Genomic DNA, 25,184 nt, shown 5'->3' with positions numbered 1-25,184 from the left:
AAACAGAGTGAAAAGTTCTAACCGCAAGCGATTCGTACTCTCCATCTCTAGACCATTCTTGCAATAGGGTGTAGCCTCAAAAAGATCTTTCTGTTCTCCTGCTATCACCTTATCTAGATGATAAGGTTCAGTTCACACTGGTACAATGCTGGAAACCCGCATCGCAACTGAATCCACTGACATCTGCGAACCGCTACGGGTGTCAATGTAAAGTTAATGACACCCGCAAATCGGTTCACAGATGCAATGCGAACGGTGAAATGGTACAGAAATCAGATCACACTCATGCAGTTCGATTCCAGAGCGGACCAAAAAAAGAAAAGGGTCCTGCACCATTTTGGAGCGAATGTGATTTCAGCTATACAGTTTGTATGGCTGTATTTGCATTGAACAGACATTGCATGTGATGTGCACAGCAATGCGGTGAAAATCAAATGCGATGCCTGGTATCACTTTAGTGTGAACCCAGCCTAAAGTCACATTCCAATGCTTAATAATTCACACGATAGGAGATAAATTACATAAAGCACTCAATGGCTTCCTTTCTTCTCTTTATTGCAATCCAAATGACAAGGCTGCATGATAATAATCTGGCCAGCGACCATTTTTCAAGGGATCCAAATGCTTTCTTGAGGCATGACAATAAACTACCATATTTATCGATGTATAACACGCACCCCAAGTTGAAGAGGGAATTTTAAGGGAAAAAACTTTTAGCAGGGAAGGGGAAAAAAAGCTTACATTTAAATGCCCATTGTCCTGTGTATCTCAGCTCCGCATTGTCCTGTGTATCTCAGCTCTGCTTGCAGTCCCGCCGAGCCCCACCCCTTGGCCATTGGACATAACAGAGGTCCAATGGCGGGACTGCGAGCGGAGCAGAGTACACAGTACACTCAGCTATGTTGTATCTTGGCGGCGCTCGCTCCTCTCACCCTCAGTCAGCGGGGATCAGCGTATAACACGCACCCACGATTTCCCCCTGATTTTAAGGGGAAAAAAGTGTGTATTATACGCTGATAAATACGGTACATCAATTTAAATGAAATTAGAAAAAAAAAAAAAAAGTGTGTGCATGCATCTTTATACCTAAACACATATGAATTACACATGCTCTGAGGCCAATTTAACGCAGAGAAGGCACCGAGTTTAATTACCTTCTTAATCAGCCACAGAGGATGTGTAATTAATATGTATCCCGTTTTAAAGGGGTGAGGTGGCACCCCTACTCTACATTGATGTACAATAAAACAGAGCTAGCAGTGGATGGCCTAGTTGTGGAAATCTAACACATCATTGCACATGGAATGTGACTCCCGTATTAAATTTAAACCTGGCAACAGACAGTCAAATAATTGGCAATTGTTTGGATTGCGCAACAACTGACAGCTTGTTGGGAAGTTCCAATTTGGCCAATTTGCCATTGTCTCCATGAACAATTGGGTGATGGAGTTGCAAGTCACTCTATTGCTGGGTACACACTGTCCAAAAATTGTCCGATTCCTGCTGAAAATTTCAGTCAGTGTGTACAGCAACCTGGTCTAAACACCGGCTTTTGTTGAAGGGATTTGCTGGAAATTCAGTATCTGATCATCACCAATGGCTTCGAACACTGATCAGTGTATTCTGGTAGTGGAGAATCCCCCTGTCAGAATACAATATTACAGTGGGGCAGATCGCCACACCAACATCGCTTGTGTTGGGACGGCAACCTGTCAGGTTTTGCTGGTTTCACCCAGCGGGGCTATAGACAGTTGGCCTTGTTATATCCAAATGCCCAGTTTTATTGGGCATTTAACTGATAAATACGGTATGCAACATCCCCTTTGGTTAAGGATTTAGGGTCTGATCCAGCCAGACATCGATCTACCACTAATTCTCCCATCTCTGTTCAGCACTGGATTAGACTGTGTGGCTACTTTGTGATTTGGCACAGTCAGCCTCGCATAATCCCAGCATGCTTCATCTCGTCTTCTAATAGGATTGTCCAGGATTTTATCATCAACTATTCCTTTATTCAATTATTTTCATTATCTAAATGATTACATTCAACTGCTAATTCAATGTATTCGATTAAAGGCCAATCCATCTGAGTGTTAATTATCCAAAACATGTGATCTTTGCAGCTGGTCGTGCTGCTATTTGGAAACACATTAATACTGCTAAACTCATTTCCAAATAAACAGTTTATAAAACATTCAGACACATGAATTCCAACCTGCAAATAGGTCATACAGCAGATTCATGTTATGCAATATAAATACACTATAAAGTATATTGGCGGCTTTATTTAAATTGCACAAATACAGTGATTATGAAATATACGCTTTTCAACTCCAGAACACTAGGGATGAGCTCAGGTGTATTTGAATCCTTGTCCGAACCTGCCTGAGCTATCCTGCCAGAAAGTGGTCACTGTGCTCTACTAATCAAATATGGCCAATGCATTCCTCGCCCTGCAGCCACACAATGACAAGGGAAATAGAATTGTGCTGCTGTGGGGTAGCGAATGTCTCAGCGCCTTTTGATTGGCAGTGCACAGCGACAGCTTTTTGGAGGGATATCACAGGAAAGTTTAGATACGGTTCTGAACACACCTGAATTAATCACTATTAAACACAAATTTTGCTAGTTTGAGTCTGTTCACCACTTTGAAATAAAAAGAAACGAGTCAGTCTGTAAGAATCTGAAACTTCACTCTAAGCGTGTTACAAAAGTCCAGCCTTTCCTTTCAGCAATAGTTGGATGTGCTATTATTTATCTGTACCCCCACCCACAGAGGCTGGTCTATACCCTGCCTGAGCTCAAGGCAGTGCCTTTGTCACTTTCTGTGAAAATATTCAGCATCTAAAATTTATAGTAGTGGGGAAGTCATGAAAGAGCCAAACCGTTTTTTTGTTGTTACAGATCATGGAACAAAATAATTTCAGTATTAAACACATTTAAAGTACATACCAAGTACAAAATGCATTAGCCCTGAGCAACCAATTAGAATTAGTTTTACTGTAGTCGGACCAGAACAATGGGCTGTGCTTAGTTACTATGGGTACTGCATCATCAATCATGAATCCATCTTCCACTTATAATAAAACTAGGCAGCATTCATTTTACAGATACAAATAATTTGTTACTTTCCTTACCTACATTTCTTAAACTTTGCACAGTGACAGCAAATCCTTTTGTTCTGGGTAGAAGGTGATATTTCAACTTAGGAAGGCCTTTGGCTTCTGCGACTTGCATGCTGATTTCATGTTTCTTCTCTGTGAAGCGTGTGCCCTCACAGTGAATTAGAAACTAGAATGAAATGACACAATTAGTACGGTTTTGTACTGCTAACACTAGACCCCTATCGCCTGCTTGTCCCTGACAAAATTTCCGATTACGATAATATGTGAAACGCCTTTACCAACAGCAATCCTGGAACTGTTGAGCCATGCTTATGTTAATACCAAAAATAAAAGTTTATTACCTTCGTTAAATAAAAATTCTTCTTGTTAAAAAAATAATAATGTTTATTAACACAGAATCATTCTACTTGCTGTCAACAGTACAGGCTGCCACAGGGTGGTGTTGGTGGGAGGGACAAACATTGCAGCTGTGCAGGGCATCCACTCTCTTGTGGAGCCCCAGTATACCACAAGTCTTAGACCCCTTTCACATTGCCGCGCCCATAGCATTGGCTAAAAATAGCGGCGTTTTACCGTCGGATTTGCAGCGCATTTTGGCCGCTAGCGGGACGCTTTTACCCCGCTAGCGGCCCTCAGGCTTTCACACTGGAATGAATGGAGCAGCAGGTTGAGGGCGGATTGCAGGCGCTATTTCTAATGCTATAGCGCCTGCAAAACGCTCTCGGTGTGAAAGGGGTCTTAAGCAGCACAGCATAGCGTGTTTGTGTGTGTACCCAAAAACAATTCATTTTTCATTTTTTTTTCACCTGGTCATCACGTCAATAAAATTTCCTGTCCTATGGTAACAACGCTCACTGACTACTATATGTATGGAGGAACAGCATTGTTATCTTAGGACAGGGAATGTGTTAATACTACACACCACCCCCTTTGTTCTCATCTCCATAAGATAGAGGGATATATTTGTAGCTCACAGAAGTAGTTCAGATAAAGATTAAATGAGACCAAATATTGGGAAATGTGTATGTAATGGAGAAATGTAACGCATACACTTTATACATGCACACATACAGTGCTCAGCACAAATGACTACACCTCTTTTGAAAAGTAAGATTTTAATCAATATCTCAATGAACACAAGAACAGTTTCCAAAATGTTGACAAAACTGAGTTTCCTAAAAATTTTGTTTAGCTCGTTACATTAAAGTAAGGTTAATAATATAACTAAGATAAATGCAAATGAGAAACTGCAGAAAAGCATGTAGTGCATTTTTACTGTGTTTTTGCCGTGATTTGCGTTTTTAAATCTGCCCAACAACAAATCCCCCTCCCCCCCAAAAAAGCATAAAAAAAAAAAAAATACTAATTGTGGCAAAATTGCAGTTAAAAAACCCCACAGAAAACACAGCAAAAAGCACTGCAGAAACTCTCAAAAGCGACATGCATAGATGTGAATCTACCGTATGTCACCGTCAAGAACACGGTGACCTACAACGAGCCAAAAAAAATGAAGTTCAATAGTCAGTGCAAATGCGGCTGTTCTGCTTGATTCCGAGGATGTGTGGCACTTTGTGCATCGGAATTGTGTACACACGATCAGAATTTCAAACGGATTTTGTTGTTGGAAAATTTGAGAATTTTGTGCGACGGAAATTCCGATGAAGCCTACACAGAGTCGGAATTTCTGACAAAAACCTCCCATCGAACATTTTCCATAAAAAAATTTGACTGTGTGTGTACGGGGCATTAGGCTGCATTCACACTTCAGCATTTTGAATCGTGGGTAGATTTGCCACAATTCTGCCCACGATTTGAAAGTGCTGATGTGTGAATGACAAATCGCGGGACTCGCATTTGAGATGCCATTCATTTGAAAGACACCTCAAATCGCGGTGCGGGTCTGCTGCTATAAATCGTGCTGCAATCATGGCAATCTGCATCGCAGGAAACATGTCACCCCCAAAAAGTTCGGGAGCTACTTTTGGGCATCATGCTTCGCGCAATGCGGCTAACCACAGCAGACACGCACTGCGATTTGAGGAGTCATTCAAATGAATGGCATCTCAAATGCGAGTCCCGTGATCTGTCATTCACACATCTGCACTTTCAAATCGCGGGAAGAATCGCAGCAAATCTGCCCGTGATTCAAAACACTGAAGTGTGAAAGCAGCCTTATAGTGCGGTATGGTGTGCTGAGCATATTATTGGTTCATGGTGTGGGCTGCAGAGGGAAAACAAACGCATGCTGCAGGATGCTGAATGTAACAGGGTGTGTGATGTACCGAGTGCATATTTTAGCATACCGAGTGCATTTAAGACAGGGGTGCCCAATCTTTTGAAGAGTGAGGGCCACTCTAACAATGAGCGGAGCGGGCGGATGACAGATCTGTGTCCACTCTGCATATGCAGAGCAGACACGGACACAGCTCGCTCTACTCTATGGACCCTTCAATCCTATCCACCAAGACAGAGGGGGACGAATCCCCTTCTGTTTTTTTAAGCAGATCGGATTGGAGATACAAGTCCGTTTACATCTGCTGCTCTATAGAGGTGAATGGAGAGTCCATTTGGGTCTGCATGAAAAACAGACAGATGGACCCGATCGGACCAATCATGTGAAAGGGGCCTAAGGCTGTATTCACACTGATGCACTGCGGTACATGCACCTCAACTGACCTCAATCTTCACTTCTTCCTCTGGATTCCTGCAGGTATCGCTGGTACCCAGGCAGGTATGGTTGGTGGCTGCTGCTACCTGTCCTCCAGCACTGGTAGTGTTGGCGGGTACTGCTGGAGAGTACTCAGTGGCAGCAGGGGAAGTTTTAGCATGGGGTAGCGGCAGACCCCACCCTTACTTTTTAACCCCTCCCACTTATGAGCCCATCCCTTAAAAAAATCCACTCCCCTAGATGGGATGCTGGATTAACAGGCAATCTGATGTTGTGATTATTATTGTACTATGCATCCTCCTGTGCTCTTTATTGGAAATGCTTTGTTCTCTTTTTTATTCTTTTTCCCCATCTTTTTGTTGATCCCCTCTTGTTTCTGTTCCCCTCTCGTTTTTCTTTTTTGCAATTAATAAAATTGTCAGTTTTCAAAAAAAATAAAAAATCCACTCACTCTGTCCCCTGTAATCCACTAGCTTCCACCCATAGTGTCAGAAGTATTCAGCTCAGCATCACAGGAAGGAGAATACAGCCTCAGAATCGCGGAACAGGAGTATACAGCCCTCTAATCACAGATCAGGAGTCTACAGCCCCAGAATCGCAGAACAGGAGTATACAGCTCCAGTATCACAGGACAGGAGTATACAGCCCCAGCATCACAGAACAGAAGTATAAAGCCCCAGAACCGCAGAAAAGGAGTATACAGCCCCAGAATTGCAGGACAGAGTATACTGCTCAGCATCACAGGGCATAGTATACTGCTCAGCATCACAGGGCATAGTATACAGCCCCAGAATCACAGGACAGAGTATACAGCCCCAGAATCACAGGACAGAGTATACAGCCCCAGAATCGCAGCACTGGAGTATACAGCCCCAGAATCGCAGAACTGGAGTATACAGCCCCAGAATCGCAGAACTGGAGTATACAGCCCCAGAATCGCAGAACAGGAGTATACAGCCCCAGAATCACAGAACAGGAGTATACAGCCCCAGAATCACAGAACAGGGGTAAACAGCCCCAGAATTGCAGGACAGAGTATACAGCCCCAGAATCACAGGACAGAGTATACAGCCCCAGAATCACAGGACAGAGTATACAGCTCCAGAATCACAGGACAGAGTATACAGCTCCAGAATTGAAGATCACTGTATACGGCTGACAGATCAGTGTAAGCTGGACATACATTGAATGAAGCAGGGACTGGCAGAATTTCAATCAATTGCTCCTTACATGGGAGAAGGAGAAGTCCAAGATAAATACACAGTGCGCTCTCCGAGTCCTCCACTAATAACGTCTAATATGTGGCCAGCACCAGGGGGCATGGTGGGGTGTGCTCAGTCTATCACATGCTAAGGCAAATAAAGTCCATGTTTTATGAACACTGTTTTCGCTCAATAGAGTATTCTATATCCATTATATCACTGCTGATTAGGAAGGTTTCATACTGTCTCTTGGGGTAGGTTGTTATTCTGCTTTCATGGAAATGTTAAAAGGTTTAAAAGGTTAAAAGGTTTATCACTATTTTATTGCACTCCTTAAATACGCAATCCTCAACTGACACTGAATATATGCAAGTTTGACCTCACTTTTTAAAATAGCTTTGGGCCCTTCATTCTGTTGAGTCATCTCTGCCATCTAAAACAGACTTCAGCATATGGGACACCACTTTATGTTCCATATTATCTAAAATCGACCCTGAACTGTTGTAGATACAAACAGAGGAACCTGTGAATAATGTGGTAATATACAATTAATTCTTCCATAAAACAGGCAAAAGATCTGATAACCCTTAATCAATTATGCTCAACTAGAATTCACCATAATCTCTCTCCATAGCCCAGCTATTATGATGTTTATTATTATTATTCTGTGTGTGGTGATGTCAGTCCATTTTACCAACATGCAAAAATATCTCTACATGCAGCAAGAAATTTTGCAGTTAGTTTTTGGAAGGGTTTCATACTGTACTGTAGTTAAAGGCCAAGAATATGTAACATGTTCCAAAGACGAACTTATGCCGTGTACACATTGCCGGACTTTGACAAACTAGGTCCGACGGTCTTCCCGACGGACTTTCAGCAAACTTTCCGAACGAACGGACTTGGCCAGACACAATCACATCAAAGTCCTACGGATTCGACCGTGATGACGTAGAAACCGGACTAGAATAAGGCAGTTCATAGCCAGTAGCCAATAGCTGCCCTAGCGTCGGATTTCGTCCACCAGACTAGTATACAGACGAATGGATTTTTCAACTGGACTCGAGTCTGTCGGAAAGATTTGAAACATGTTCTAAATCTAAAGTCCGTCTGATTTTCCGACAGCAAAAGGTCTGATGAACCGCACATGCAGTCGAATTGTCCGACGGATTCATTCCGTCGCCTTTTAAAGTGTAAGGGGGTGCATGATGCCACCATCTGGCAGAGAACGACTGACCGCCAATTAGGTCTGTCAGGGAGACCAGTGCTGACATACCAGCATTTCTAAGAAGCCAGCATTTGTTTCAAATTGCCAGAAACCAAGCAAATTTATCAAATATTTTTGGGGTAACGTTTATTTAATTTAGCTAATTTTAGCTTTTTAATTTTTTTATTTTGCATTGTACATGAAAAAATAACAGTGGGGAAAATAATTTGATCCCCTGCAAATTTTGTAAGTTTGCCCACTTACACAGAAATTAAGGGTCTATCATTTTTTATCATAGATTTATTTTAAATGATAGAGAGAATATCAATCAAACATCCAGAAAAAACACATAATACAAATTGAGTTGCAGTTCAGTGAGTAAAATAAGTATTTAATCCCCGCCTAACCAACAAGAAATTCTGGCTCCCACAGACCGGCTACAGTTTGTGCTCATGTGGTACACAGATTAGTCCTGACAATTTAAGAAGGTGTTCCTAATGACAACTCGTTATGTGAATAAGACACGTGTTCACAAAATCTATTTCTTCAATTAAAACCCACCATTGTGGGCAAGGCCAAAGAGCTGTCAAAAGAAAACAGGGACAAGATTGTAGGCCTGCACAAGGCTGGAATTGGCTACATGATCATCAGCAAGAAGCTTGGTGAGAAGGAGACAACTGTTGGGGCGAACAAACGCAAATGGAAGAAATGCAAAACAACCATCAATCGCCCTAAGCCTGAAGTTCCATGCAAGGTTTTGCCACATGAGGTAAGGATGATCATGAGAAAAGTGAGGGATCAGGCCAGAACTACACAGGAGCTTGTGAATGATCTCAAGGCAGTTGGGACCACAGTCACCAAACAAATAATTGGTAACACAATACACTGCCATGGATTGAAATCCTGCTGCGCCCCCGCAATGTCCACCTCCTCAAAAGGGCACATGTACAGGCCAGTCTGAAGTCTGCAATGAACATCTAAATGATTCAGAGAAGGGTTGGGAGAAAGTGCCGTGGTCAGATGAGACCAAAACTGAACTCTTGGGCATTAACTTGACTAGCTGCGTTTGGAGGAAGAAAAATGCTGACTATGACCCAAAGAATAAAATCTCTACAGTCAAGCAGGGAGGTGGAAACATCATGCTTTGGAGCTGTTTCTCTGCTAAAGGTACAGGCCTACTTTGCCACATTGAGAGGCAAATGGACATGGTCGTGTATTGTAAAATCTTGGTTGAGAACCTTCTTCCCTCAGCCAGAACACTTAAGATGGGTCGTGGAGGAGTCTTCCAGCATGACAATGACCCAAAATATACTGCCATGGCAACAGATGAGTGGTTTAAGAAGATGCACATTAAGGTCATGGAGTGGCCTAGCCAGTCTCCAGACCTTAATCCTATAGAAAATTTATGGAGGGAGCTGAGACATGGAGTTGCCAAGCGACAGTCAAGAAACCATAAAGCAGAGCTCCACTCATTTTTGTGTTTATTAAAAGTCAGCGGCTACAAAAAGTGTAGCTGCTGACTTTTAATAAACACACACTCACTTGTCCCACAATCCAGCTATGAGGCCAGCCATAGCCTTGCTTCTCTTCCTCGCCTCTCTGTGGCTTCACAGTCGGGTAGCATGTCGCGCAGCATGTCCCTATTGGTCGGGCAAGCTTCTGGGACCTGTGATGTGTCCTAGAAGATTGCAAGGAGGGAGGGGGAGAGGAGAACTTTTGCTTGAGCCGCCTAGAAGTAGGAGCAGGTACCTGTCAAAATTAGGTTCCCCCCTCCCAATAATGACACGCCAAAAGTGGCATATTAGGGGGGAAGTGCTTAAAGTGGAACTTCCCCTTTAAGTATTTAGAGACAATCTGTAAAGAAAAGTAGACCAAAATCCCTCCTGAGATGTGTGCAAACCTGGTAACTAACTACAAGAAACGTTGTACCTCTGTGCTTGCCAACAAGGGTATCTCCAAGTACTAAGTCATGTTTTGCTTGGGGATAAAAATACTTATTTCACTCACTGAACTGCAACTCAATTTAGATCTGTATTTTTTCTGGATTTTTGGTCGATTCTGTCTCTATCATTTAAAGTACATCTATGATAACAATTATAGACTATTCATTACTTTGAAAGTTGGTAAACTTACAAAATCTGCAGGGGGTCAAATTGTGATTTTTTTCCACACTATAAAATGGCAGACATGTGCCCAAACTCCTTACACATGAAAACTTTACATTCATGGTTGTAGTTAAGGATTTAATATTCTGCATTCTGTAGAAGTCATTAAACGCACATCACATAGATCGCATGTACCGATGTATGGATGTTGGCGTCATTCATGATTATCTTCCGTGATGGATGATCACCTGCTAGGGCACGCCAGAATATTAGGACAGTTTTGGTGTGAGGTGACATTTTTTCATAATGTGTTAAGGCAGCGGTCCCCAACCTTTTTGGCACCAGGGACCGGTTTCATGGCATCCAATGTTCCCAGGGACCATGGTTGGCGGATAGATTGGGAGAATCAGGTATTCATGGAGTCGGTCCTCAGCCCCCTTCATATAACAGCACAGTCCCCAGTTTATATCAGTGCCCACAGTACCTTTTACATCACAGTTCCCAATTTAAAGTAGTCCCACAGTGTCTTCAGTTCCCCTTCAAAATCACAGGTCCCCTTTTACATTACAGTGCCCCTTTACACTAATATAATGGGGACTGCTCTGTAAAGGGGGCACTGTAATGTAAATGGGGGCTGGGGCTGTGATTACATTACAGTAGCCTTATCAATATCAGCCTCCTTATCAGTGCCCCTGCAATCTGCCCACCCCCTTTCCTCTCTAACATGACACTTCCCCATTTCAATCTCTGCCTTTCCTGCTCAGGCAGGGCAGTGACTGTCCTCTGCCGGCTTCTCGCCCAACAATGTCATCCTATCAGCAGGGCAGGGGGTGGGAAGAGCTTTCCAGTCCAATCTGCAGCTGCTGATAGGATGACATTGTTGGCCGGGCAAGCCTGGAGAGTACACACAGGCATGGCCACACATCAGGGTGTGAACGGCGACTGTGGTCTGATGGCCCTGTGTGGGGGGCGGTTGCCGCTCACATTCATCTGTGCGGTCTGGTCATCAACAGGCCATGGACCGGGGGTTGGGGACCCCTGTGTTAGAGGGATAGGCATTGAGAGAATGGGGAAGGGGAAGGCTGTTTTTACAAGTAGTCAGGGTGAGGGTGGATGGGAAGGCTGGGTGGTTGAAAAGTAAATAGAGAAAAAAAAGGGGGAAGTGGGTGTCAAAGACAAAATCATGCATTGGACTTTTAGGGTTCTAAAACAGCAGGTTTTTACCATCTCTGGGTACCTCCTAACAATAGGGGACAAACAGATGTTGCATATTTTATGTTGTATTGGCAGTGGACGAAGGAGTTAACATAGTGTTATATAATGTAGAGCATGTAAAGTCTGTCCATGGAAGCCACGTATCATGGAGCTGCTCTTCTCTGAATCTTCCAATCTTTTGATTTAATTGATTTTAGTTTGACTAAATACCGCAAAGCAATTTCTAAATTCTTACACTACATCAAATTACCAGTATTTGGTGTATAACCCTAAGTAACATAAGTAAAACAACTCAAATCATTCTTTTCCAAGCTCTAGCAATAGTCAGCTGAAATCATTCCATCAGTATCTGACAGTTTTAATTAGGGAAGGTTATTGTACAATTTGCATTGAACACAGTGCTTCCAAATAGTTTAAAGTTTAGCTTCAGGCAGATATAAAAACATAATTTAATGCAGTCATTCATTCTTCCAAAAAAATAACTAAAATGTATCTGCAGGCACAACTTGAGATTGGATGAAACAGCACAAGGAGTTCTTTACTTTTGCAGCAGTGAAAATATGGAATTCCCTTCCTAAGTCAGTGGTACAGTGTATAGGTTGAAAGTGTAGAAAAGTTCAAAAACTGTCATTTTCCTTCGTGAACACAATATACAGGGGAATGGGAATTCTAAGCAACTCCCACAGGTTGAGCTATATACAGTATGTATTTTATATACAACTAGTATAGGTACCTCAACCTGTTTATCAACCTCTGTAAAGCTGGCTACACACTGTTAATATAGCCCTTCAGCCACACAAATAAGGTAGATGGTAATATCCCCCTTTCTCCCCTGCCAGGACATTTTATTCTGACAGTGGCACCTATCACTGTCAGAATACACTGATCAGCAACTAAAGATTGGAGAAAAATTTCAAGGACAACACTTCAAACAACTTCTGTTAAGCGGGAGCAGCCACACACTGATCGAAAATGTATCTGGTCCCTAAACCGGCTGATGTTTGATCAGTGCATGGCCAGCTTTAGACTGTTAGAGGGAGGAGCATCACTAGCTAGTTAGCTGTATACAAAACGTGTGTACTGTAAGACAAAGAATGGTGGCTAAATCAAGGACATCAGCTTTATTCTCCAGTCCGGTAAGATTCTAATTCAGTGTTTCTCAACCTTTTTATCCTGGAAAAAGTTTGAGATATCGGGGAACCCCTATAAAAAAAAAATTCAGATCTACAGCTTGTGGAACGTTGGATCTGATCAGCAAGCTGTAGACATAACAACAATTATTGTAGCAATAGCATTAAATAACAGAATAAATATTAGAACTCACTCAGCACCAACATTGTGATGTAAACAGGGCACATAAAAAACAATTGTTTGCTTTAAGTCCTTGCAAACACCTACGTTAGAACAAGCCCAAAATATTCTATGCCGGTCAAATCTGCACATCAGTTTTTTTGCACATATGCTTTGAATGAGGCTGGCTGAACTTGACCAAATATTGTGATTCATAAATAAAGCAGCAAAACAGTTGGGTCTTGTTCACAACATATATGCATAAGAATTGATGGAAAATGGTGCAGATTGGATAAATACTTTGGTCTTGTTCACATCATGCGCAGACATGCATTTTCCCAACGTAGGTCTCTGCAAGGACATAGTCTGAATTTAGAGCTCCCTCTCTCTGCATTCCTCCCGGTCCTCTGAGCCGGAACTACAGAGAAGGCATTGGGTATCAATGCATGCTGATAGTACTCACTGTCAGCATGCATTGGAAACAACATTGGGTGGATATACATCTGCCACAATGTTGAATCGCAGCGGAAAACATGGGGACTTCTCATGGAACCCCCGATTGAGAAACAATGCTCTAGCTGAAATGTATTTAAACACAAAGTGGAGAAAAGTCATGCGATTGTAATAATATGTGCTGCTCACATACAAAGTACTGTATATAAAAAACCTAATAACAAAAATATAATATATTACAGTTAGCAATTTTTTTCTGGTTTCTGATGAATTGGCTGAAATTTGCTTAGCTGGTGGCCCTGCCGCCATTCTCCTGCCTGACATTCTTCAATTAAAAAAATCAAAGCAGCTGGAGGTAAAATTGTCAAACTGAAGGCAGCTAGTGCCAACTGTCAAAATACAACAGCAGAGGACCCGTCCATCCACGCTGTATAGCCGTTAGATTGTTTTGTTCAGCCCGCAGGCTAACACAGCCTTGGAGGTAGTTGCTGAAACGTGCTACTTTTTTTATTTTTCATGCTTTGCTTACCCAAAAATGTTCAGGGTAGTCTTTAAGGTTCGTTAATCCTTGCATAACTGTTTTCCGATCTTCTTCCCATTTTCGCTTACAGAACACTATTTCTAAGAAGTACCACATCCAGCCGATTACTGGCACATAGGACAGCTCTTTCTTGGCTAGCACTTTTGAGCTCTACCAAACAGTAAAAGGAAAAGCAGTTAGGAGAAATGTACATTTCTATTCACGGTTTACACAACAAAAAAAAACAATAACTTATGCTGGTCCAGGCACAACTTCAATGACTGAATCCCATCAGCACACTTGACCATGTGTAATGTGGCACTACCTCAAAGTAGAAAAATATCATATTCCCTCAATAAGTACACCAGTATAAAATATACCTATTAATGTGGAACCATGGACAAAATAAAAACAGATACCGTATTTATCGGCGTATAACACGCGCCGGCGTATAACACGCCCCCCAAGTTTAGGAGGGAATTTTAAGGAAAAAAAACTTTTAGGAGGGAAGTTTAAGGGAAAAAAAACAAAAACTTACATTTATATGCCCATCAGTGTCATCTGCAGCCTTGTCCACCATTGCAGCCTTATGCAGCCTTGTCCACCATTGAAGCCTTGTCCCCCATTGCAGCCTTATCCACCAGTGCAGTCTTGTCCCCCATTGTAGTCTTATGCAGTCTTGTCCCCCATTGCAGTCTTGTCCCCCATTGCAGCCGTGTCTATTTTATTTTTTAAAAATGCTGCTGCCGAGATACAGAGCCGGATGTGTATCTCGGCGGCGTGCGGTAGTTCTCGGCGGGCCTCCGGCCGCCTTCGGCTCTTCTCGGGCAGCTTTCAGCCGCCTTCGGCCGTTCTCGGAAGCTTTCGGCCGCCGAGAAGAGCCGAAGGCGGCCGAAAGCTTCCGAGAACGGCCGAAGGTGGCCAAAAGCTTCCGAGAACGGCCGAAGGCAGCCGAAAGCTGCCAAGAAGAGCCGAAGGCGGCCGAAAGTCGCCTTGAAGAGCCGAAGGCGGCTGAAAGCCGCCCAGAGGCTCAGAATTTCTGGGGATCGGTGTATAACACGCACCCACGATTTTCCCCTGCTTTTAAGGGGAAAAAAGTGCGTGTTATACGCCGATAAATACGGTATATATCCCACAGTATGTCATTGGTAATAACACAGCCTTTTTGTGAGACCCCATAACATACTATAGTTTTATTATTGGTTTATTATGCCAGTAGATGTGTTATTTTTCTGTAACAGCTTTATAACACACTTCATACTGCAGTGAAATTACTGCAGGATTGTAAACATTATACAGTCACGTAGTTTTAGATGGCCTAGTAAGCAAAAAACAAATTAGGGGGAGCATCGATGCTTGTAAGTCAGTAGAGTTGCCGTTAGTGTTCAGAAATGGTAAATTTGCCCTGGTGACCAAAAAAGACTTGGTTCTGAAAAGCTACAAAACGAACATTTGATGTTCAAACAAACTTAATTCAGATGAGGTCATTAACCAAATTTGGTCAATGCCGCCACCTACAATTCCCAGTGATATTTTCAGAGAAATCCCTGGGTTACCTTTTATGGTCAATTATGTCAAGTGACGGTGCAAATTTATTTAAAAATAACATGGAGGTGCCCCTTAAAGTATTAGTAAACGCAAAACTTAGTTTTGGACAGTGGATTTGGACTAGAATACCTGTAAGTTTTTATTGCAGTCTGTGCTCCCGTTAAGGAGAGTCACCTTCTATATTTGTTCTGATGACCTTTATCATTGAAAAGGGAAAGTAAAGGAAAATCACACATTTTGGGATGTCCCCAGAAAAGTAATTGGAGGGGAAATTTGCCAGTGGGGACACTAGTTCTGGTGACCTGGGATCCCTCTGAGGGATTCTCTTAATTTACAGGGATTTCCTCTCACTTCCTGTTTGTCTATGGGACAGGAAGTGAAGGTAAATCTCTACAATGGCACACAGATGGGCAAAAAAAAAAAAAAAATCTGACAAGAGGTTGTAATCCTCCCTTACTCTATCCAAAAAGAAAAAAAAAAGTTTTGCCCATAGTTCTGCTTTAACCAACCCTTATTGAGGCATGCAGCCTGTGTGGGCAGATAAGGAAGGACAGCCACCCCTTCCTGTACCATGCTAAGCCACAAGCCTTTCAAAGATATGGGACAAGGGGGGACTGTACCTTGCAAGGAAAGGTGTCAAAATTTATTTCCACCACTTACAAAGCACTCTTGTCCCAATATTGAGAGTCATAGATAAAGATGGCCTCTTACAAAAAGCAGATCGGAGTAATATAGTGGAGTCTTGAAGCTTGCTTAATAAGAGGGTGACTCCTTTATAATAAGAGGGATACCCCCCCCCCCCCCCGCTTCTCAGGGGAATGCAAACAGGGTTATATTTATTTATATTAGTACATGTTACCTATTGCTACAAAGGGTTATAAAAAAAAAAAAAACACCATGAAAAAGTTCTTTAATAAAGTAAAAAACACAAAACACACTTACCATCTTTAAAAAAAAAGAATTTTCGTCGTACAGTACATGGCACAATAGCTGCATATAATCCATAACCCGGACCAGTGTTTCTCAACCCTTAAGTCAAGGCACCCTTTAGAATTCTGCACAATTTTGGGGCATACCAGGGGATGCGTCAGAACATGCGCTTTTTTGTGTGTTCCCACACGTTGTATTTTTTAATGGGCTTTTTTTTTTTTGAATTGCACCGCACCAAAATGCATTGGTACATGTGCTAGGTCTGTGGGGTAGCATTATGAACTCATGGCACCCACGCACATCTACAAAAGACAGGGCATTTTGTGTGGCGTTGGATATGCATGGTTTCACACATGTTCCTGCATCACACAAGCCCTAAAATGTAGTTTGTGATGCAGAGTTCAGCGGACAGTAGGTTGTAACACAGAATTGCCTTGTACTTATAGAAATCAGGGAGCAGTAGGTACTGGCAGGATAGGGTATTATGCAGAGGTAGGGCAGTCAGTGAGCAGTTTGGTAGCAGTAGTCAAAGAGCAGAAGCATGGAATTCCTGCTGGATAAGCTACTTACCACACCACTGGAGATAAAAGACTTGTAGGGCTGCCATATCTGCTCCTCTATCTTCAGCTGCTATAGCAGCCATAGCAGCCAACTGTGAGAGGAGGGAAGGAGATGGCTATCAGCTGCAGAGGCTACCCTATCAACTGCGGAGGCAGGTGAACCCTGCGCAGGCTGCTGATGTGCTTCTTAGCAACCGATGACCTTATTGGTTGGTAGGATGCAGGCAAGTGGCTTGCTCAAAGAGTCTCAGAGGAGGTTTCATGCAAGTTTAAACACACAAAAAAAAAAAAACACAACATAAGCCTACCTTAGTTGTGGCAGTTTTCTTTTTGCTGCAGCCCCCCTGAGAACTGGTCTAAACTCTGATTCTTTCAGGTGACTGAACTCTTGTAAACAGAACTGCAAGGACAGCCCCAAAATAATTCATCCCACTCCCAGCGAGGCTACGTTTTCCTAGTATATTTAGGGGAAGCATACCAGTTTTTTACCTATTTATTTCTTCCCCCCATCATGAGACTTCTAGCAAGAATCTAGCTAAAACATAGAGTGATGGTTAAAAAAAAAAAGACAAAGTGGTCCATTGAATCTGCCCCATTTCCACTTATATCATTTTTGTTTGTTAACCTTCTCCATTTTTGTTGACCGTATCTGGACTCGTACTATCTTATCAATATCTTTTGTAAGTGAGGTCTCAAGAACTGCACACAGTATTCTAAAGCTTGTAATAAATGGATTGAAATTTGGCTGGTTCAGCAGGGAACGGCTGAATTTCGATCCATGCATGAGCACCCTGGTTGTACAGGAGTCGATCTATCAATAAAACTTCTGTACAACCACCCAGTCAGATAAATGCCACTCAATTAGCAGCACTGATCCGTGTATTCTGACAACAGGGAAATCTCGCCGCCGTCAGAACACAATGGCTCAGTCTGAGTTATTCTCCCATCCACTCTAAATTTGTGAATAGGGGAAGTCAGGTCCGTTTTTTTTCTGTTCAACCCACTGGTTGATTGAAAATATGTACCCATCTATGGCCAGCTGAAATGAGGTCTCACTAATGATCTATATAGGGGAATCAGGAATGACACTTCCACCCATAGCTCTCAAAGGAACATTTAAGAGTGGAATTCCAGCTTGCTAACTAGCCAAACAACTGTCCCCTCCCCCTCCTAACTAGCCTGTGTATGAAAGATGTATATACTTACCTATTTTTAGGCCGTTCCAGTCTGGTCACGTGAGCTGGCTCCTGTGCAAGCATAGCTGCATGGCTAATCTGTAGAAATTTGCCATCCTAGATCATCCATTTGTTAAGAGGTTGCTATGTTTCCCCAACTTATAAGCCTTTGCTTTCCTCACTACACTGCATATTCCAAGAGACTTCATTTGTGTTTGGGTGCTGGTTCTGTTGGATAGTGGGTCTTTTGCTTAACCCTCTTCACGCCACCTACACGCAAATATGCCGCCCTACTGGACTGGGCTTTTTTCCATGGGGCTGCATATTTGCATATCTCCCTTTGTGATGGGAGCACGCTGCACATTGCACTCCCAGCACAGAGACCGGGGTCTCACGGAGAGCCCCGGGCCCCGTACTAAACAATCGGGACCCGGAATTCCCAATTATGAGTCACATGATTGCTGGGATAGTGTAGCCCGCCTTTTTCCCCCCTCTGTGAATGTAGGAGAGCCTTGCAGAAAAAAAAGCATGTAAAAAAAAAAATCAAATAAATAGTAATAATAAAAAAATACCTAGGTCAGTGCCAGGGTTAGTGTTTGGGCCAGTGTTTTTTTTTTTTTTTAGTACCAGTGTCAGTGTGTTTTAGGTAGGATAAAATGAAAAAAAGAAAAGAAAACGAGCACGAGTACAAACAACCAACCTACACATATGTGGTATCGCTGCGATTGTCAGGAGCAGGAGAATCTTAATTTAGGTTGTTCTTTGGTGGAAAGGTACAGTAGTAGAAAGAAATATATATTTAAAAAAATAAATAAATAAATAACTATTGTAGGCAAGTTTCCTTTGATATTAAAAATAAATAAATAAATCAGGAGATCCATTACCATTTATCACCAAAAGACAACCCAATTTGTCCTGAAAAAAAACAAGGTATAATTCACTTGGATGCACAAAGTAGTTGTGAATGATATGTACACTTTTACTAACATGTCAAAGTTTCTAAATTGTGCTCGGGCATTTAGATTTGTTTTACCCTTAGGCATGAAGGGGTTAAGGTGCATCTGCTGTCTGTGTGGATATAAATGCTGAGGTATTTTCCTGACACTCATTAAAACTGAAGTGGCTTGGATTAGCTACAAACTATCTTCAGCAGTTCATAACAAATCCAACTGAATGTGACAAAATATTACAACATATACCATACCCTGGATTAGGGATGAGCTTCGAGTTCGAGTCGAACATGAGTTGCCTGTTCGCCTTTTCAGCAAACAGTGAACAATTTGGGCTGTTCGCAGCAAATTCGAAAAGCCGGAACACCCTATACAAGTCTATGGGAGAAATCTAAAGTGCTCATTTTAAAGGGTAATATGCAGGTTACTGTCCTAAAAAGTGTTTGGGGACAAAATTTCGTAGCTGGGGGGTATCTATAGTATGCCTGTGAAGGGGCGCATGTTTCTGGTGCTTAGAACTGTCCCTGCACAAAGTGTCATTTGTGCAGGAAAAAAAGTCTTTTAAAATCACTTGCGGCTAAATTGTCGGCTCCCGGTAATACAGAGAACACTCAATGAGTGTTCTCTGTATTAGTCGATAATTCATTCATTCACTGATTAAAAAAAAAAAAAAAAAAAAAAGCGTGGGGGTTCCCCTAAATTCAATTACCAGACCCTTCAGGTCTGACATGGATATTAAGGGGAACCCCGTGTCAAATAAAAAAAAATGACGTGGGGGTCCCCCTAAATATCCATACCAGACCCTTCAGGTCTGATATGGATATTAAGGGGAACCCCGCATCAAATTTAAAAAAAATTGACGTGGGGGTCCCCCTAAAAATCCATACCAGACCCTTTATCCAAGCACGCAACCTGGCAGGCCGCAGGAAAAGAGGGGGGGACAAGAGAGCGGCCCCCTCCCTCCTGAACCGTACCAGGCCACATACCCTCAACATTGGGAGGATGCTTTGGGGGTCTGTGACCCCTCAAAGCACCTTGTCCCCATGTTGATGAGGACAAGGGCCTCATCCTCACAACCCTGGCCGGTGGTTGTGAGGGTCTGCGGGCGGGGGGCTTATCAGAATCTGGAAGCCCCCTTTAACAAGGGGACCCCCAGATCCCAGCCCCCCTGTTTGAAATGGTAAGGGGGTACAAAAGCGGAGATCCCCCATCGCTGGATATGATCATCCATCGCTGGACCCTGGAGATCCGTCGCTGGATAGCAAGAGTGGATTAGCACCGCTGGAATCTTTTTTTTATTTTTTTTATTTTTAATAAAGGAATTTTTCAAAAGTGTGTTTGTCTTATTTAACCATTTTGACACTTTCTTTGTGAAATGGTAGGGGTACTTTTGTACCCCCTTACCATTTCAAACAGGGGGGGGCCGGGATCTGGGGGTCCCCTTGTTAAAGGGGGCTTCCAGATTCTGATAAGCCCCCCGCCCGCAGACCCTCACAACCACCAGCCAGGGTTGTGAGGATGAGGCCCTTGTCCTCATCAACATGGGGACAAGGTGCTTTGAGGGGTCACAGACCCCCAAAGCATCCTCCCAATGTTGAGGGTATGTGGCCTGGTACGGTTCAGGAGGGGGGGCGCTCTCTCGTCCCCCCCTCTTTTCCTGCGGCCTGCCAGGTTGCGTGCTCGGATAAAGGGTCTGGTATGGATTTTTAGGGGGACCCCCACGTCAATTTTTTTTTAAATTTAATGCGGGGTTCCCCTTAATATCCATATCAGACCTGAAGGGTCTGGTATGGATATTTAGGGGGACCCCCACGTCAATTTTTTTTTAAATTTGACACGGGGTTCCCCTTAATATCCATGTCAGACCTGAAGGGCCTGGTAATTGAATTTAGGGGAACCCCCACGCTTTTTTTTTTTATCAATGAATGAATGAATTGTCGGCTAATACAGAGAACACTCATTGAGTGTTCTCTGTATTACGGGAGCCGACAATTTAGCCGCAAGTGATTTTAAAATACTTTTTTTCCTGCACAAATGACACTTTGTGCAGGGACAGTTCTAAGCACCAGAAACATGCGGCCCTTCACAGGCATACTATAGATACCCCCCAGCTACGAAATTTAAAGGAACATTACACTTTTATTGTTTCACTTTAATCATTATTAAAATCACTGCTCCTGAAAAAAACTGCAGTTTTTAAAACTTTTTTTTGCATTGATCCATGTCCCCTGGGGCAGGACCCAGGTCCCCAAACACTTTTTAGGACAGTAACTTGCATATTACCCTTTAAAATGAGCACTTTAGATTGTGAACGTTCGAGTCCCATAGACTTTAATAGGGTTCTAAAGTTCACACGAAGTTTAGGTCTGTACGCAGGTTCTGGTGCGAACCGAACAGGGGGGTGTTCGGCTCATCCCTACCCTGGATAAATGTGAACCTTCACAGACAATCCAGCCTTTACATTTGTATTATATAAGGAAAATTGCTAGGTATTCATTTTATTAACGTGTAGCTTTTGTTTTGGGTTGCAAGTGGAAGGATTGGACCCTCTGTCAAGTTTGTAATGCTGTCCGTCCCCATTAATTAGAGATTCATCTCTGTTTGTCCTGAAGACCGAGACAAAGTGAGGGAAATCAGAAATTTTAGAGCTTTCCCCAGAACAAAAAGGTACGGTGAAATCTCCCAAAGGGGACACCATTTTGGGGCTGACAACTGTCTAAAATAGGAAATCACCTCAAGGAAATTTCCTCTAATTTCCTGTTGTGTCTCTGGTACAGGAAATGTAATTTCCCCAATGGTACAGGGGAGAAGGGGTGGGCTCAAGTGCACAGAGCCAAACTGTGAGGTTTAATAACAATGCTACCTGATAAACGGAAGCAAAGTGCAAAGACCGTACTAGATTTCTAGAAGGATGAATTAGTATTTCATGTACTTCTCAAACAGATATACTGTAACAAAATTCTTTGGAATGTATATTTAACAGACCAAAAGAGAACAAATAAATGAAATTCATTGTTAGAGTTTACATACTAGATTAAAGAGTAAATGCTACAAAAGCAAATGTGCTGTAAAGACTAAAAGAAATGCATTAGACAAAAACCTCATGGACGCATTTCAATATTATAACATTAAGAGGGACATTAGTTCATTAGTTTGATGCCAATAAATGAAAACGTATACTTCTTGTAGTATCTACACATGAACTTTTGTAAAATGTGTGCTTGGCATTCACCCATGGAAGATAATGTAGTTTAATCGTTCAGGACGGAAATTACTTTCCAAAACATTAATGCACCAATTTCCAAATACATATCTAATTTTTTTTGAGAAAATGTCACAATAAAAACAACAGTACTGAACACATTCAAAGTGGTTGTAAAGTCAGGAGTTTTTTTCCTAATTAAAGCTTGCACCTTGTAGAGTATAGGATTTCATGTCATCTGTGTTCAGTCTTGCCAACAAGAGTTAATCCAGCTCTGAGCAGTCCTCTCATCTTTTTTCAGTGAGATAAAAATTGATACACAGAGAAATAGAAGTCAGTTCTTCCCCCTTGCTGTGACAGGTGATTTACATATCTTATGCATGAGCCTGAGAGAGGCATGCTGCGTACTTCAGATCCCCTTCTTATTTCCTCTCCAGCTCTCCCAGGATTGGCTGCTCCACACCTCAGCATGATTGGGCATGCTGAAGTCATGTGTTGACCTTTCTGGGTTTTGCCTGGATGTTGGTGATCATAGCAGAAGTTCAGTGTAAGAAATACACTGGAGAAAATGCATCTTGACAAGGGGAGAGGGGAGCGGGGAGTCTGACATAACAACTCCACCCACAAAGCATTTTACAGGTAAGAATACATGCAGGAGGCATGTATAGCCTTATAGATAACCCCTATGGCAGTAGTTTGGAAAGGATGAGAGTGGGTTTACATTCTCTTTAACACATTCTATGCATTAAGATAAAAAAAACCTTCAGTGTGCAGCAGCCCCTGTCTGAATGCACACACACAGCTGCGACTTGGTTCCGGTGCCCCCATAGCAAGCTGCTTTGTGCGGGGGCATTACGTGTAACAGCACGCACGTCACATATATCAATAAATGCCCGTGCCATTTACAGTATTGTAGGCAGAACCTCCAGGCCTTTCCGTGTGAGGATCGGGGAACATATAAATAATATAAGGAAAGGCTTCCCTAAACACAACCTCTCTAGACATTTTAACCAGTAGAGATCCGCGCTGTAGCCATCATTTGGTCGTCCTTTGCCGTGACTACGTCTATTGACGTCGTCCCGTGCACGAGCGGCCTGCGCGCCCCCTGAGGGGTGCGCGCGGCGCGCTCTGTGTTCGGCGAGTCTATGAGACTCGCCTGATCACGGATCCGAGCAAGGGGTCGATCCCGACCCCTTACCATGTGATCAGCTGTCAGCCAATGACAGCTGATCATGTGATACAACGGAGCCGGTAATCGGCTATTATTCCTCCTCGCGCTGACAGCGCGAGGAGATAAAAAAGAGCCGATCACCGGCGGCCATGATCGGGACATCAGTCCCGATCACGGCCAGCCCTGCCAGTGCCCACCTGCCCCCTGCCAGTGCCACCTCATTAATAAATAAGTGCCCCCGTCAGTGCCACCCACCAGTGCCCATAGTGCCACCCAGCAGTGCCCACAGTGCCACCCATCAGTGCCCACAGTGCCACCCATCAGTGCCCACAATCTGCCTCAACGGTGCTGCACCCCAGTGCCACATATCCGTGCCCATCAGTGTCATCTACCAGTGCCCATCAGTGCCCAGCAGTGCCACCTATCAGTGCCCATCAGTCCCATCTATCAGTGGTACCCATCAGTGCCCCTTAGTGCCACCCATCCGTGCCATCTTATCTGTGCCCATCTTTGCCCATCAGTGCCGCCTTATCTGTGCACATCAGTACCGCCTTATCTGTGCCTATCGGTGCCACCTTATCTGTGCCTATTAGTGCCGCCTTAATTATACCTATCAGTGCCCACCAGTGCAGCCTATCAGTGCCCACCAATGCAGCCTATCAGTGCCCACCAGTGCAGCCTATCAGTGCCGCCTCATCAGCGAACTTCAATGAAGGAGAAAAATGACCTGTTTGCAAAATTTTATAACAAACTATTAAACATGATTTTTTATTTTATTTTTATTTTGCATCTTTTTTTGTTTGTTTAGCAAAAAATAAAACTCCAAGCTGTAATTAAATACCACCAAAAGAAAGCTCTATTTGTCGGAAAAAAATTATAAAAATTTCATTTGGGTACAGTGTTGTATGCCCGCGCAATTGTCATTCAAAGTGCATCAGCGCTGAAAGCTGAAAATTGGTCTGGGCACGAGGTGGGTTTAAGTGCCCAGTAAGCAAGTGGTTACAGAGGTACACCAGAAAGACCCCATAGGACTTTTATTTTATTGGATAGATCAGATCAAACATCATTGGAGAGGTGACAATAAAAAGGTGTCACAAAATAAGACACAATGGATTTATAGGCTGGCGTCCTTATATCCTGGAGGCCTTGATCTTGACCTCAACCGTTTCACATAAATTTTTAATTGTGATCATGTTTAGGGGCCTTGATCTTTTGTTCTCTTTTGTTTATGAAGTTTCTGTCACTTTTTGTTATCTTACACCCTTTATAGGATCTACTTGTTAAGTCTATACCATCAAATATTTATGATTAGGTCCTCACCACCATACAAGAATATTATATATATATAAAAATATATAAAATCATAAATATGTCATGGTATATTAAATACTTTTTTTTACAGTTTATGATTACTTACATTGTTTTTCTTTTTAGTCATTCTTATTGTTGTTATCTACATGGAACGGCCATTCATAATATGTAATCAATTCCCTTGTATCTACAAATTTAATGTGTGTTTAAGTTTTGCAAGATATCTGAATTGAGATATAGTAGGCAAATGCTCCTGCAAATTCTCCAATTTGACCACCAGGGGCGCAGACGCTCATAAATCCCTTTATTTCTCTGTGGATTATATGATCTGAGCTGAATAATTGGCTGAGAAATAGTGATGCCCTTTCATGTAAGAATTCAAGTTGCACCTACAACAATTTTTTTTTACCCAATCCGGGTTATCCTTGATCATAATTTTAATCAGAGGGGGGCTGGCTCGGCAATCCCGCATACTATTTAAGACATGAGGTGTACCAAGATGGCACAGCTTCTAACGACGTCTGAAGACGAAACATGTTACTTACAGTTTCTATA

The 25,184-nt window shown here is 42.7% G+C and overlaps 1 protein-coding gene across 2 annotated transcripts in view; it reads right to left on the bottom strand.

The window, feature by feature from the left end:
* The window catches only part of AGPAT4 (1-acylglycerol-3-phosphate O-acyltransferase 4), a 113,878-nt gene that overhangs the window by 30,069 nt on the left and 58,625 nt on the right, over positions 1–25,184 (bottom strand). For both annotated transcript variants that reach the window (XM_077486659.1, XM_077486660.1), the window contains 2 exons: positions 13,792–13,953; positions 3,138–3,291 (listed from right to left, as the gene is read on the bottom strand). In XM_077486659.1, coding sequence (XP_077342785.1) covers positions 3,138–3,291; positions 13,792–13,953 — 316 coding nt within the window. The remainder of the gene's footprint in view (positions 1–3,137; positions 3,292–13,791; positions 13,954–25,184) is intronic.

The sequence above is a fragment of the Lithobates pipiens genome, unplaced genomic scaffold, assembly GCF_037356315.1.
Source record: "Lithobates pipiens isolate NorthernLeopardFrog02 unplaced genomic scaffold, aLitPip1_a1.2 Scaffold_18, whole genome shotgun sequence".
Lineage (NCBI taxonomy): Eukaryota > Metazoa > Chordata > Amphibia > Anura > Ranidae > Lithobates > Lithobates pipiens.
The sequence above is the reverse complement of the archived record's forward strand: the minus strand, read 5'-3'. Positions and strand labels throughout refer to the sequence as shown.